The 15780-nt window shown below is 41.2% G+C and overlaps 1 protein-coding gene across 1 annotated transcript; it reads left to right on the plus strand.

The window, feature by feature from the left end:
* Positions 1-5326: 5326 nt before the first annotated feature.
* drgx (dorsal root ganglia homeobox) lies at positions 5327-12728 on the plus strand. Its single transcript, XM_014154370.3, has 7 exons — positions 5327-5557; positions 6042-6163; positions 7069-7172; positions 7636-7737; positions 9524-9699; positions 10223-10335; positions 10596-12728. The coding sequence occupies exons 2-7, from the start codon at positions 6106-6108 to the stop codon at positions 10997-10999; spliced, it is 957 nt and encodes a 318-aa protein (XP_014009845.1). The 5' UTR covers positions 5327-5557; positions 6042-6105; the 3' UTR covers positions 11000-12728.
* The last annotated feature ends 3052 nt before the right edge of the window (positions 12729-15780 follow it).

A 15780-nucleotide genomic window follows, 5' to 3' on the forward strand; every position in this document is an offset into this window, starting at 1 on the left:
TGTAAGACCAATATTGTCAACATACCAGTCTGAACATTGTATTTTTCAAGTAGCCTTAAAATAATGTTTTAAACATTTAACAAATATTCCATAAATTCTTTCTTGCGTTTGAAGCACAATTAAAATCGACATTGATTAAAAGGTCATATCTTTTGAATGAGTATCCATCCACCTTGCAATGTTTTGAAATGTGTGCTTTTATTAAGTTTCTTCATTACCATAGGAAAGTGATGTCATCCTTAGTGTTGTTTGCAGGATAGTAGTCAGAGATTGACTCTGGGGAAAAATACAATATGCATGGAGTGTACAAAACATTTGGAACACCTTCCTAATATTGACTTGCACATCCTTTTGCCCTCAGAACCACCTCAATTCGTCGGGACATGGACTCTACAAGGTGTCAAAAGCATTCCACAGGGATGCAATCCTAGCCTTGTGGCATGGGGCATTATCGTGCTGAAAAAAATCAATTTGAAAATGGATACACTGCTCCCATGAAGGGATACACCTGATTCAGATATCCTGAAATGTTGCTCCACTTTTACCAAGGGACCCATTGTGTGCAATGTTGACACGTGGTATAATGGATGCATGTACTCGTTGTTTTCTCCATACCCTAGTCCTCCCATCAGCATGAAACGTCAGGAACCGGATTCATCAGACCATGCAATGTTTTCCAATTCTCCAGTGTTTTTGTCCCTTAGCCCACTGCAGCCGCAACTCTATAAGGTCGTCATCTGTTGTACCCAATTCGTGTCAATGTACGACGAGTTGTGCATTCTTTTATTGGTCTTTGGGATCCAATGTTGCATTGAACTGTCAGTTGACTAACCGTAGCCCGCCCGTCTGTTGCTCTGCACAATTCGTGTCAACCTTCTTTTGTCCTCTTTCATTTATGACCCGTTTTAGACCACTGGCCTGCCATTGGCTGGATGTCCTATGGGTGGTGGACCATTCTTGATACACACAGGAAACTGTTGAGCATGAACAACCCAGCAGCGTTGTTGGTGCGCCTGGCACCTACTAACATACCGCGTTCAAAAGCACTTAAATATTTTGTCTTGCCCATTCACCCTCTGAATGGCACACACACGATCCAGGTCTCAATTTTCTTGAGGCTTAAACATTTTTTTTACCTGTCTCCTCCCATTCATCTACATTGATTTGAAGTGGATTTAACAGGTGACATCAATAAGGGATCATTGCTTTCACCTGATCAGTCTGTCATGGAAAGAGCAGGTGTTCCAAATGTTTTGTACACTCACTGTATATTAGAAATACAATGGATATTTGTGGTATTATACATTACTATGTTGAGGTCGGATTTTGCAATATTCCTAAATTAATATTTGTGCTGCTCTTGGAACAATTAATATTGAAACAAAAGTTGATGCGTTCATTCATACATTTTCTTAGGAGTTTCAAGGGGGGAGGTCAATTGAAATGCTCTCCTATACTATCTTCTCTCGTATCGACCAAAGATGTAACGACTTGATTTTTCCTGTTTTTTTTTTAAGGCTGTTGAACAACTTTATGTTCTAAAACCAAGGGGAGATTGTGGTGAAATATTACGACATTGTAATAACTGACATCGTAATCAAACCTGATCTACCTCAATACCACGAGGCTGCTGAGGGGAGGACAGCTCATAATAATAGCCGGAATGGAGAGAGTCAACCACATGGAAACCATGTTTTTGATGTGCTTGATACCATTCTATTTATTCCTTCCAGCCATTAGTATGAGCCCGTCCTCCCCAATTAAGGTGCCACTGGCCGCCTGTGCTCTATACCCAGCATGGTCTCATAGGCTAGACGTAACATAGTAAAAGTAAATCCGGGACAAGCAAATGAATGTGATTTAGTTTTGTTTGATATGGTTACATAAAACAGAAGGTTAATTAAGGCCAAAACTAAAGTTGGGTGAGCGTGTAACACAAACAAATAGCAGCCCAAAGGTTGCGTGTTCTAACATTATCACGGACAACTTTAGCATTTTAGCTAATTAGCAACTTTACTATATCATAGGAATTGTAATTCATAACATACCATATGAAATGGATGATGGACATCCACAAATGAATACATACCAATACGAAACATAACATATCATACCAATTGCAGTGTCCCGGATTTACATTTACTATGTTTTGTCTACACCCGAGTCCAGGTTGCTATATCTGTCAGTTGTGTAGATAGAAATGTGTAGATGCCAGATTTTATAGACACAAAACATGACTGCATTTCATAATGAAGGAATAAATCTTCCATAAAATCTAGTGTATAGTGTATTTATTTGTTTCTAAGTCTATGGAGATCCCAATTTTTTTCTAATTGTACAATGCCAACCACATACTTATACTCTGTAGAAAATATTTATTCTTAATTTACCTTCAGTTATCTTTCAAAATAGCTTTTCTTTCAAATCAGTTCATCCCCCTTTCTACTACACTCACGAGCAGTAGCAGCTCACAGGGGCTTTCTTAAATCACACCTGCCTTTTACAACCGCTGAGCAATGACTTTACCCAACCTCTATTAACCTATATTAGTTATTATGAACAGTGCATTTGACTATCAACGGTAGAAACATTACACACAGCTTTTTTCGTGTCGGTATACATGGGAGAAATATATTGATTGGTCCGAAATGGAATCAGATTGACCGCTTTAGTTCTTTTGAGCTCAAATAATTACCAGCATGCACTATTATACTTTACTTTAGGATTTTCTTTTGGAGCATAGCTTTTCCTGTGTACCAAACGAAGAGCGGCAAAAACCTATGGCCCAATTCCGAAACAATAAGTAGACTTGCGCAACTATACTGAACAAAAACATAAATGCAACATGTAAAGTGTTGGTCCCATGTTTCATGAACTGAAATAAAAGATCCCAGAAGTTTTTCATACGCACAAATAGCTTATTTCTCTCAAATGTGGTGCGCAAATTTGATTACATCCCTGTTACTGAGCATTTCTCCTTTGTCAAGATAATCCATCCCTCTGACAGGTCTGGCATTTTAAGAAGCTGATTAAACAGCATGATCATTACACAGGTGTACCTTGTGCAGTTTAGAGTGACCTTTTATTGTAATCAGCACATCACAACATTTGTTACACAATGCAACAGATGTCAAGTTTTGAGGGAGCATGCAATTGGCATGCTGACTGCAGGAATGTCCACCAGAGCTGTTGCCAGAGAATTGAATGTTAATTTCTCTACCATAAGCCGCTTCAACGTCATTTTAGAGAATTTGGCAGTACTGGACTCGCATCCGCAGACCACGGGTAATGTGTAACCAGAAAGGGAAGCTCAAGTGTGTGCTCGTGGAGAAGTGTGCTCTTCACGGATGAATCCCGGTTTCAACTGTACCAGGCAGATGACAGACAGCGAGTATGGTGTTGTGTGGGCAAGCGGTTTGCTGATGCCAATGTTGTCCGCGGTAATCCTTGAACAGAGTTCCCTATGGTGGTGGTGGGGTTATGGTATGGACAGGCATAAGCTGCGGACAATGAACACAGTTGCATTTTATCAATGTCAATTTGAATACAAAGAGCTACTGTGGCGAGATCCTGAGTCCCATTAAAGTGCCATTAATCAACAATCAACAAGCTGATCAACTCTATGCGAAGGTGTGTTGCGCTGCATGAGGCTAATGGTGTTCACACCAGATACTGACTGATTTCTCTATTTGAACTAACTCAGTATAATGTTTGAAATTGTTGCATTTCTATTTTTGAGAGTGAGAGTTATGCTAATGACCATTCTGATTTAAATATGTTCTATTCATGACCATAAATTCATATGAAAGTCTACTTGTTTTGCTCCTGGGTTCTAGAACAAGTTAAAAACAACATGGAATAGTCTTCCAGTCATTGCCCTAATGCTAGTTAGCATTGGTTCCCAGAACTACCACTAATTTCCTTCATACTGCAGGCAGAGACATTAAAATGGTATCCAGGAGTTCATCTGAGTCTGGGTATGTAAAACAAGGGCTTAAACGCAGGGAAACTCGCAGTATCCTTGGCTTGCACACATCACAATGAATGTGGTTCTAGCATTCTTCAGCCGCCAATCATCTAGCACGCTGTGTTTTAGGGACCACCTGCTTGCTGTAGGCCTTGATATCTGACTGCCGACATTTTTCACGCGATTCTACATGTAAAATCGTTTGGCACTCAGTTCGCAAATGGTGTTCAGAGGGGCTAAATAGCCTACTCTTTGCCAGAAAACGCTATTGTTGTGTTTGAGCCCTACTGTAAGTGAGTGACTGAGAGAAAGCTGCAGTTTACACTGACAGACTTCACATGATAAAGAGGGTCGTTACTGACACACACACACACACACACACACACACACACACAGATTAAATATCTCTATACTATTAGAAAAAAACTGTTCTAAGAGTTTTACACTTGATTTCAATATTCTCCTTCTCTTTAGTCGGAAGTCGTAATAACAACTTTATTTTCAGCAGTGCATAAATTAATTACATGCATTTAATAACCAAAATATCATTATTATTCCCCCTTTTAATATAATAAATGCTGCACACAGGGGATGCACTTAATAGCGCATGGGCCGTAACTGCCCATTACCCGACTGTAACGATATTACAGACCCAATTACCTGCCATTAGCCCGGCTTCTCCACCTTATGTGCGTTGATCCAATCCCACCCTCCTCTTTCAAATTTCAGGTGCAGTTTGGAGCCTCATTTCGTCTCTCCATGGAGATTCCAGCGTCTGTGCTGTGATGTCCCAGATGCGCTTTAAAACTAATTGAAATGGTCCCGTGGTATATCGTTTATCCGTGGAAGCGATATAAATCGTGGGACCCCTTGCTGTGAAGAAAATCAAAATTCTGGCCATTGTGAATGTTATGATATGCGCAGCCCGTTGTAAAGTGGACCCGGTAACCCACCTAAGGAGCAATTAACGGCCTGGCAGTCAATCTCAAACCCAACAGAAGTCATCTTAGATTTTTAATATAGAAGCAACCAAATAAAGAATGTGTGTGTGTGTGTGTGTGTGTGTGTGTGTGTGTGTGTGTGTGTGTGTGTGTGTGTGTGTGTGTGTGTGTGTGTGTGTGTGTGTGTGTGTGTGTGTGTGTTTATGGTCAGGGAATAACCACTGACATAACAGCAGAATAATCTGCCGGGGAAAATATTTGAATTCTCAGATACCTGGGAGAGTTGATGTGTCTCTCTCACACACAGACAGAGAGAGAGTGAGGGAAAGAGGTCCCACTCACAGTGAGAAGACAAAGCCGCGGTAATCCGATTAGAACCAATTAAGCGTGAGATTCTAAAGGCAGCAAGAGCTGAAAGCCTCAACTCGCCGAAGACATCTGGACACTCCCAGAGAGAGAAAGGCAGAGTAGATAAACTCAGATAGGGATGGTGTGGGGGAAAGAGGGGAGTGAGTAAGAGAGGTTGTAGAGAGAGATAGTGACTGTTAAAGTGGATTTGCCGGTCCCTCAGACATACAGGAAACTCTTCGCGTACTCAGCATCCTCTCCTCCTCACGCCCTGGACCAGCACACGACAAATACACAGCAGGTATGACAGACAGATGGTATATCTATCATATATCTACCATGTTCTATCATAGACAGGCTGCATGTTTCATATAATTTACTATCATGTATTACCTTTTTTGCAAGAGACATCTAGGCATTATTTCTGATGCCCTGTCCCATCCTTATGGACAATTTTGATGAGGATTAATCTCCGCTAATAACTTTGATGTGAGCACATTGCATGTTATTTCATGTTTTATCCAATGTTTTATAGGCTAGTAATTTGGTTTGTTACGCAAATTACTTATTGTTCGTTTATTTCGGGGGAAGAGTAGGGAGTTTTGCTGAGTTTCTTTATTTTTCTATTTTGTCATTAATATGAACATTGTAATACTTACACTGACTAGGCTTACAATGTTTGTATTTCTGCCCGTTCCACTGTCAAATATTGATGCAGACCGCTTGGACACATCTTGACTCGTTATTCTCTGATTTGAGACTGCAATTATTTGATTTCTTTTCAGATTTCTCGGTGACATCGGGCTTTCGTACACAGCTCCATAGATAAACAAAGCCCGTAAAACCATCATGTTTTACTTTCATTGTCCCCCTCAGCTGGATGGAGAATGCTGTCGGACTAATACGCGTAAGTAGACCATAGCCTAATGCTGCAACTTTTGGGACCTCTTCTCCATAGATGGGCTAGAATGTGTTGACAGTTTTGATTTGGAAATACTAAATGTAGGCTACATCAGCCTATAACTTCTATATCCTTTCAATTGAGTTGAAATATTTGCAGCTTGACGCTACCTCGGAATTTGATGTAAGAAGAGTGGTTTAAGGGTTATGACTCATGAAAACTGTAAACATCTGAATAACATATTTGTATCCACTTTATTTCATTGTGGTAAATAAAGTATGTGTGATGTGTTCGCATCATTTCGTGTAAAATACTATACAACTGTTAACTTGATTAGCTGTGATACTATAAATAAATATATTACCGCATGTTCCATAAATGTTTTAAATGGTTGTTGCGAGTTTTTGTTTGCCTTTAAAGATTATACTTGTTTTTGAAAAAGCATGTTTTAATAGCGTATTTTTGTTTGTTTTATGAACCCACCCCTGTTTGAAGTGTGTGTGTGTGTGTGTGTGTGTGTGTGTGTGTGTGTGTGTGTGTGTGTGTGTGTGTGTGTGTGTGTGTGTGTGTGTGTGTGTGTGTGTGTGTGTGTGTGTGTGTGTGTGTGTGTGTGTGTGTGTGTTAGCCCCGGGGCTGAGGCGGGTGTGTTGTCCCGTCTGCGGCCACAGATGTTGGGTGTCATGCCTCTCAGACCGGGACATCAATGTTTCATGGCTCTAATAAGAGGAATATACAAGCAGATTATAGTCCGTTTCAATGGGCCATCCTATTTACTGACATCCTAAAAAATGAACTCCTGCTTGATCCCTTCGTTTTGATGTTTTCGCTGAAAACAAACACAAATGTATTCAATTTATTTATATAAACAAGTGTTTTTATTGAAAAATTTCTTCGATGATTTATGTTTTCAGTGAACACCAACGGGTTTGCCAACCATGCGTCAGCAGGTGATTTTGATGACGGCTTTCTGCGGAGAAAACAACGTAGAAATAGGACAACATTTACTCTACAACAGGTAGCAATCAATTATAAAACTCTGGACTGCTTAAAAATATCACTCTGTACATGGTTATAACGAATGTAATCTGATGTGAGCAAAACCATGCATTAGGCTGGCTAGCTAGCTTATACAAATGTAGGCCTCATAGTTCCATAATATTGTTGATAACGATTATTATAATGATGCTTCTCATTATTTCCGCCATAATAATAAAATGTAACCTATCACTTCCTTATTACTTGCACTTATTCTAGTTAATAGCATTTTGTTGCCTAGTTACGCTATTCATAGGCCAATATATAGGCCTATCGCTTCTGAAAGTAGACTAGGGTACTTACCAAAACAGGTATCTTGTAGATTCTGTATATTTCGTTCGAAAACCAACACACCAACATAAATATACCATTTTGTGTAGTGTCATGAATAATAAACTCACGTAACTTTAAAACTCTTAATATAATACTTCTCTCATTCTCAGTTGGAAGCTTTGGAGGCTGTTTTCGCGCAGACTCACTACCCGGATGTTTTCACGCGCGAGGAACTGGCCATGAAGATCAACCTGACGGAGGCGCGTGTCCAGGTGAACACGCACGCTCACGCACACACAGGAATGAAGCAGTGGGCTCTGAGCACGTTTGACCAGAGAGGGTAAATTAAGGCACTCTGTCATTCTCCCGATGCTCTTTAATAACATCAACATAATGGTGAATATTAGATCAGGTTGATTAATCGGTCATTCATAATTAACCAGTGATAATGTTCTTCACTAATTTGTCCGCGTCTCAAAACAAAGGTACAAAAAATACATCCGTCCATTTCCGCAGCTCAGAAAAAAAGCAAAAGGGTTGCTTTTAAAGAGGGCAGTAGATACAAATGTTAAGACAGCATTAAATACGCGCACACACACACACACACACACACACCCCTTTACATTGTTATTATTATTTTGGGGCAATTTATAACTACCCTGCCCTCCACATATGTGTGGTTATAAATTTGGCCAGTTGTAATTCAATTCAGTGTGTCCTGTATGTAATTTTCTGCATTCCAGATTTGCTTTTGGGTTTTGTTGTGAGCGCAGATCTAATTGTAGGAAATATAATAGTTAGGCTTTGCTTCCCCTGGGTCATCTTACTATTGCTTAAAGCCGACAGCGCGCGGGATAATGGAATCCCGAGCTGTAAATTAGGGATTGTAAACAAATTATTCCGGTCTAATCCGATTACAGCATTCCTATTATTAAATATGAACATGAATCGGCTGCAGCATGCAGGGATATTAAACTTACATTATTATTAGAAAATAAATGTATTTTCTGTTGTAGTGTTGTTGGCCCGTCTTTATTGTATCGTGTCAATGGGTTTCCCCCTCCTTAAAGCAGGTGCCAAATGGAGATTAATGTAGCAATTACCAGCCATTCAGAGAGACGAGATCACGACTCTTTAGCTGTAAGGTGCAGGGGTGAGATAGCCTGCCTCACAATCACAACAAGCCGCCGTATTGTTGTCCTGACACTAAACTAAACTGTTGTCCTTTTTTCGTACATTGACTGAATGGGATTCGTTTTTTTTTTTGGTTGTTGACGTCCTTGTACCTAGGCTTTTGCACAATGGTGACTGTTCTGTCCCGCACAGTTGCTCCACCCCATTCCATTCACACACATCATGATTAATGCGTGTGGGAGTGCAGTCTTAATCGAATCTGATGTTGTCAAACAATCACTAAATAGGGGAATAAACGACTTCATCACAGCTCTCTCTCTAAAGCGCCCTGACTGTCAGTGGGAAGTCATTAAAATATGAGAATGAAAAATTGCTCAATTAAATGTTGTTATAGGCAATGACCTTCTTTCAATTAGGATATAGAAGTTGGCAGTATGTGGCGGGCTGGAGACTATGGGTGGGTGAAGTTTGGGAGAAGTCGCAGTGCAAAGTCACTCAGGCAGAGAGCTTCAGTCTGCACACACACACACACACACACACACACACACACACACACACACACACACACACACACACACACACACACACACACACACACACACACACACACACAGCGACATCTTTATCTTTATATTATCATGATCCAAAAATGACATATCCTTTTGATGAATTTGATAACAAGACAGAATAGGCCCAGACCATATTTCGGCGATGAGACATGGTTCATGAAATCTGTTTGTTTTCTGACCAACTGAATCTTACCTTCTGCTCCTGTATGCATAACTACAAAGATGCTGGTCTGGGTTTATAACATGTCAATATACATCACAAAATTCCTTCGATTAATTTAGATTGTACACGGGAGAGAGATTGCATGGCGCAACAGTGAGTTTTTTTTACTTCATCTCCTCTCCTCCTGTTTAGGTGTGGTTCCAGAATCGCAGGGCCAAGTGGAGAAAGACAGAGAGAGGGAGTACAGACCCTGACGGAGGGAAGGAGCAGATGAACGAGGGAGGCACTCCTCCGTCCAGGAGTCTGAACTCCCAGTCTCCTGTGGATCAGAGCAGGAAACAGAAGGAACCTTTGGAGATGCAGCAGAGGTAAGAGAACAGGGACAAGGACATAGGTGCATGAAGACAGGGTTGGCTGTATAGTCTAGCATAGAGTTTGTGGGGAGACTTCCCCACCAGAGTTAGGCCTCTTCTTTTCCCATTGGCCAGTGACGTTGAAGCTGTCCATTGTCATGTGGTGCTGAATGTCTCGAATTTGGGATTCTGATTTAGCAACAGTCCATTGTGCTTAAATCCCTCTCTCCCAGTGGCCAGTAACATTACAGCCGCTGTCCACTGTTATGTGGCGCTGAAAAGCAGATCTCAGGGTTCTGAGTGTACAGCTGTGTGTGGTGCTGAAGTCTCAGACCAGCCACTATTTGCTTGTTGTTTACTTCGGACCTTCCACATGTGATTCAGTCACCACAAATGTTAACCCACTCGTCTTCCCCTCCTCTCACTCCTCTTCCCCTCCTCACTCCTCTTCACTTTCCTTCAGTTGCAGGATAACCATAATCTCTTATCTCCTCTCGGAGTCATTTTAAACTAACCTCCCTCCTCTCTCTCCCTCCAGTATAAACCGAGGGGTGGGTCCTGGTGGCCCGTTCTTCCCCTCCTGTCTACCAGGAACCCTCCTGAACTCAGCCACCTATGCCCAGGCTCTGTCACATGTTGCCACAATGAAGGGTAAGTGAACACAGCTAACAGTTAACATAACGAACACAGTTGATGGTTAGAGGAGGAGGGTGGTGATGATGATATTGATGATGAACATACTCTACTGTAAAACAATATCCTGACCCTGTGTGTGTGTGTGTGTGTGTGTGTGTGTGTGTGTGTGTGTGTGTGTGTGTGTGTGTGTGTGTGTGTGTGTGTGTGTGTGTGTGTGTGTGTGTGTGTGTGTGTGTGTGTGTGTGTGTGTGTGTGGTGTGTTTGTGTCTTACCAGGAGGTGGTCTGTGCTCATGCTGTGTTCCTGACCCCATGGGCCTGTCCTTCTTGCCCCCCTATGGTTGTCAGGGCAACCGTACGGCCAGTGTGGCAGCCCTGCGGATGAAGGCCCGGGAGCACTCCGAGGCCGTGCTACAGTCAGCCAACCTGCTGGGGGCCGGCCATGGGCATGGGACTGGAGTAGGAGGCATGTCGGTGCTTGGGGTGTCTGGGGCTGGGTTGACGAGGCCCGGGATGGGCCCTGCCCTGGGAGTAGTATCTGGATCAGTGTTGGGCGTCTCTGGAGCCGTGGGGAGAGGCTCCAGAGACGAGGCTCCCAGCCCAGGCTCCAAGACCCCGACTCAGGGTACCGGGTCTGACAAACACCCCCTCTGCCCCAAGGAACCACTGGAGAAAAAGTGAGTGTGTCTGTGTCGCTGCCCAGAGGAGACAGACGTACAGACAGTGTGGATGTACAGACGGAAGGACTGGGACTTAAAACTCCTGTGGTGTGAATGTGCCTACTGTTACAACTACTCTCCCTCTACCTACTCCTCCTAAAGCACAACTATGGACCTAGTCCTATTACTACTGGAGCAAGGAGAGAAGTGGTTACCCAGATATCATACTCTATGGAATCAACTATCAAGATATTGTATGAGTGTGATTTATTTATTGTGGGTGAATATTGCTGAATATCGTGGGGCCGTTGCGGTCCCCTTATAAGCACACGTACTGTACGTAGCTCATGGACTCTACATGGACTCTGAATAAACTGTGTGTGATGGAGACTACCACCCTGGCTAATAATGTGAATCTAAGGCATTTCCCCTTCTCTCTCATCTTGGCTACACGCTCTCCCTTGTGTATTAGGGTATTGTGTTACAGAAAGTCACCAGACAATATAACATGTTATGTTCCTCTTTTTTTAAACACATGTAAAACACAATGTGAAATATTGACACTTCTATAGTTTTCACTGGAGTCATGGTCATCAGTGTTCAGGTTTTTAAGCCAGCGACCAGAGAGAACGCTAACTACTGATTTATTTATGTCTCGTTTAACTGACAGTGGCAGTGTACATGAATCAACGTATTTGCTTTTACATCGATGTTAAAGTGCCACAGTTGAAGCTAATGTTGCTCTGTGGTCCCTTGGCTACGCTAACAGGGTAGGCTAACAGATATGATGACACAACAGTGGTGTTGATATCAGGGCTTTTGCTAATAGCAGTCTGCTAGCACGTCTGTGGCATTACTAGCGTTAGCCGACCCCGGATCACTTTAGTCCTGTTGTGACATGTTCTCTAAAACAATTAAAGGTGTAGTCTCTCCTGTTGCCTACCGCCACGGCCATCTGCTCCTATCCATTATTCATCAGTTTCCCTTAAAAGCTGGAGAAACTAGAGAACGCCACTCATAACCTCCTCTCTCTCTCTCTCTCTCGCTCGCTCGAGACGCATTGCCAGGTTACAATAGCCCATTTAACATGACACATGCTATTTATTAATACTAAAATGTATATTTACAAAACGATAGGCCTTTAAACCTAGAGGCTCCTTCATGGTTCATCAGTGATTGTTGATTTATTCATTTAGCCTTTAAAAAAAATGTTAAACCTCTTTTCTGTGTTGTCTTTCACCAGATCGGCTAATAAGACATAAACCAATCAGATTGAGAATACTTAATTGCAGCAAGAGAGAGTACACAGAGACCAGGATTTAGGCTGATTCAATTTGAGTCCTTGAGGATTTTCAGGAAATTACTTTTGATAATCAATAACACAATTAAGTCAACTACACACACATTAGCATGAATAATTGATGGTGAATTATGTATTACCACAAAGTACTGGGTTAATAATTAATGATGAGGGAGACACCCCGGTGACATGGAGGAGGGAGATAATGTCAGAAGTCCTGGCTCGAGCACTCACACTCTTATATTCACTCTATTCCTCTATCTTTCTCTCCCTCTATTTCTCTTGTTCTCTATCTATTTGTCTCTATATTTCTCCCTGTATCTTCTTTTTCTTTCTCTCTCTTTATTCATCTGTCTCCTCTCTCTTCTCTATCGCTCTCGTCTTTCACAATGAAATGTTCTGCATGCTGTGCATAGTTCATATATATTAATAAAGTGAAGACTTAATTGGATCTTTGAGTCATCGAGTTATATTGTTATAAAGTGAAGACTTTGTTGGATCTTTGAGTCACTGGGTTATATTGTTATAAAGTGAAGACTTTGTTGGATCTTTGAGTCACTGGGTTATATTGTTAGTGTGTTTATATCAGCAAGACCACTCATGATCTGTGGAGGCTGCTTCTTCTTCTTCTATCTTTATGGGTTATTTTGTTCTACATTCTTTCAACAAGACAAGCAAAATCTTCTATGAAACCAACAGCCGTGCATGTAGTTTGAGTTTGCATGATTATACTCTAAAATCGGAGTAAATTGCGATGCTTCTATCTAAAACGTTTGACCATTATTTAGTGATTGAGTTTTCCAAACCACTCATGTAACATTGAAATCTTGTCCAGATTCGTATAGTGAGGAAAGGCAAGTTCAACAAATTATTTGTATTTTTGGATTATGCCAGTATTTTTTTCTTTTTCAGAATATAAATAAATATATATACAGTACCAGTCAAAGGTTTGGACACACATATTCATTCAAGGGTTTTTCTTTATTTTTACTATTTTCTACATTATAGAATAATAGTGAGTGAAGACATCAAACTATAACATAACACATAGGGAATCATGTAGTAAACAAAAAAGTGTTAAACAAATCCTTCTTTAAATAATGTAGATTCTTCAAAGTAGTCACCCTTTGCCTTGACAACGGCTTTGTACACTCTTGGCATTCTTTCAACCAGCTTCACCTGGAATGCTTTTCCAACAGTCTTGAAGGAGTTCCCACATATGCTGAGCACTTGTTGTCTGCTTTTCCTTCACTCTGCGGTTCAACTCATCCCAAACCATCTCAATTGGGTTGAGGTCGGGTGATTGTGGAGGCCAGGTCATCTGATGCAGCACTCCATCACTCTCCTTGGTCAAATAGCCCTTACACAGCCTGGAGGTGTGTTGAGTCATTGTCCTGTTGAAAAACAAATGATAGTTCCACTAAGTGCAAACCAGATGGGATGGCGTATCACTGCAGAATGCTGTGGTAGCCATGCTGGTTAAGTGTGCCTTGAATTCTAAATAAATCACAGACAGTGTCACCAGCAAAGCACCTCCACACCATCACACCTCCTCCTCCCTGCTTCATGGTGGGAACCACACATGCAGAGATCATCCGTTCACCTTCTCTGCATCTCACAAAGACACGGCGGTTGGAACCAAAAATCTCAAATTTCGACTCATCAGACCAAAGGACATATTTCCACCGGTCTAATGATCATTGCTCGTGTTTCTTGGTCCAAGCAAGTCTCTCCTTCTTACTGGTGTCCTTTAGTTGTTGTTTCTTTGCAGCAATTTGACCATGAAGGCCTGATTCACGCAGTCTCCTCTGAACAGTTGATGTTTTGATGTGTCTGTTACTTGAACTCTGAAACATTTATTTGGGCTGACATTTCTGAGGCTGGTAACTGTAATGAACTTATCCTCTGCAGAAGAGGTAACTCTGGGTCTTCCTTTCCTGTGGCAGTCCTCATGAGAGCCAGTTTAATCATAGCGCTTGATGGTTTTTGCGACTGCACTTGAAGAAACTTTCAAAGTTGTTGAAATATTCTGTATTGACTGACCTTCATGTCTTAAAGTAAAGCTTATTTCAGCTGTTCTTGCCATAATATGGACTTGGTCTTTTACCAAATAGGGATATATTCTGTATACCATCCCTACCTTGTCACAACACAAGTGATTGGCTCAAACGCATTAAGAAGGAAAGAAATTCCACAAATTAACGTTTAATTAACAAATTAACCTGTTAATTAAAATGCATTCCAGGTGACAACCTCATGAAGCTGGTTCAGAGAATGCCAAGAGTGTGCAAAGCTGTCATCAAGGCAAAGGGTGGCTACTTGAAGAATCTCAAATATAAAATATATTTTGTTTAGGACTTTTTTGGTTACTACATGATTCCATATGTGTTATTTCATAGTTTGGTGGTCTTTACTATTATTCTACAATGTAGATAATTGTAAAAATAAAGAAAAACCCTGCAATGAGTAGGTGTGTCCAAACTTTTGACTGGTACTGTATAATATATATATATATATATTATACAGTACCAGTCAAAATATATATATATTTAAAAGTATGTGGACAACCCTTAAAATTTGTGGATTTGGCTATTTCAGCCACACCTGTTTCTGATTCAAATTTCTGCATTGCTAGAGCTGTCCCGGTCAACTGTAAGTGCTGTTATTTTGATGTGGAATTGTTTAGGAGCAACAACGGCGCACAGAACGCGACCGCCGAGCGCTGAAGTGCGTAACGCATAAAAATCGTCGCTTCAGTTGCAACACACACTACCAAGTTCACATACTTTTGGTCATGTTGTGTGTGTGTGTGTGTGTGTGTGTGTGTGTGTGTGTGTGTGTGTGTGTGTGTGTGTGTGTGTGTGTGTGGTGTGTGTGTGTGTGTGTGTGTGTGTGTGTGTGTGTGTGTGTGTGTGTGTGTGTGTATACAGTGCATTCGGAAAGTATTCAGACCCCTTGACTTTACACATTTTGTTACGTTTCAGCCTTAAACTAAAATGGATTCCCCTCATCAAACTACACACAATACCCCATAATGACAAAGCGAAAAAAGGTTTTTACACTTTTTTGCAAGTGTATTAAAACTAAACAGAAATACCTTATTTACATAAGTATTCGACCCTTTGCTATGAGACTCGAAAATGAGCTCAGGTGCATCCTGTTTCCATTGATCATCCTTGAGACTTGATTAAAGTCCAGCTGTGGTAAATTCATTGATGTCCTCTATGTCTCGGCAAATGTGTGACTACATGTAGCATATTGTCTCTTGTTCTTGTGTTAGGATGTTCTGTGACTGCTCTCAGGGAAGGGACTGATAGAAGAACAGAAAGTAGCACATTGTTACTTTGGCCCAACGCCTAGAAACTATGTGTGCAAGGTCATGATCAGTCTATTGCATCCCGAGAGCAGAGATGCCTAGTTTGTGCAAGAATATAAAGAATGCTGAAGGGAGAGCATCCCTTCAGAGCTTCTGACAGACTTGTACTTTGAGTATTACGTTTGTT

This window comes from Salmo salar, chromosome 18 (assembly GCF_965601325.2).
Source record: "Salmo salar chromosome 18, fSalSal1, whole genome shotgun sequence".
NCBI lineage: Eukaryota > Metazoa > Chordata > Actinopteri > Salmoniformes > Salmonidae > Salmo > Salmo salar.

Coding starts and splice junctions, on each gene's coding strand:
- drgx (XM_014154370.3), top strand. CDS start 6,106: ATGTTTTACTTTCATTGTCCCCCTCAGCTGGATGGAGAATGCTGTCGG. Junction 7,173..7,635: donor CAACATTTACTCTACAACAG/GTAGCAATCAAT, acceptor TCTCATTCTCAG/TTGGAAGCTTTGGAGGCTGT. Junction 10,336..10,595: donor ACATGTTGCCACAATGAAGG/GTAAGTGAACAC, acceptor GTGTCTTACCAG/GAGGTGGTCTGTGCTCATGC.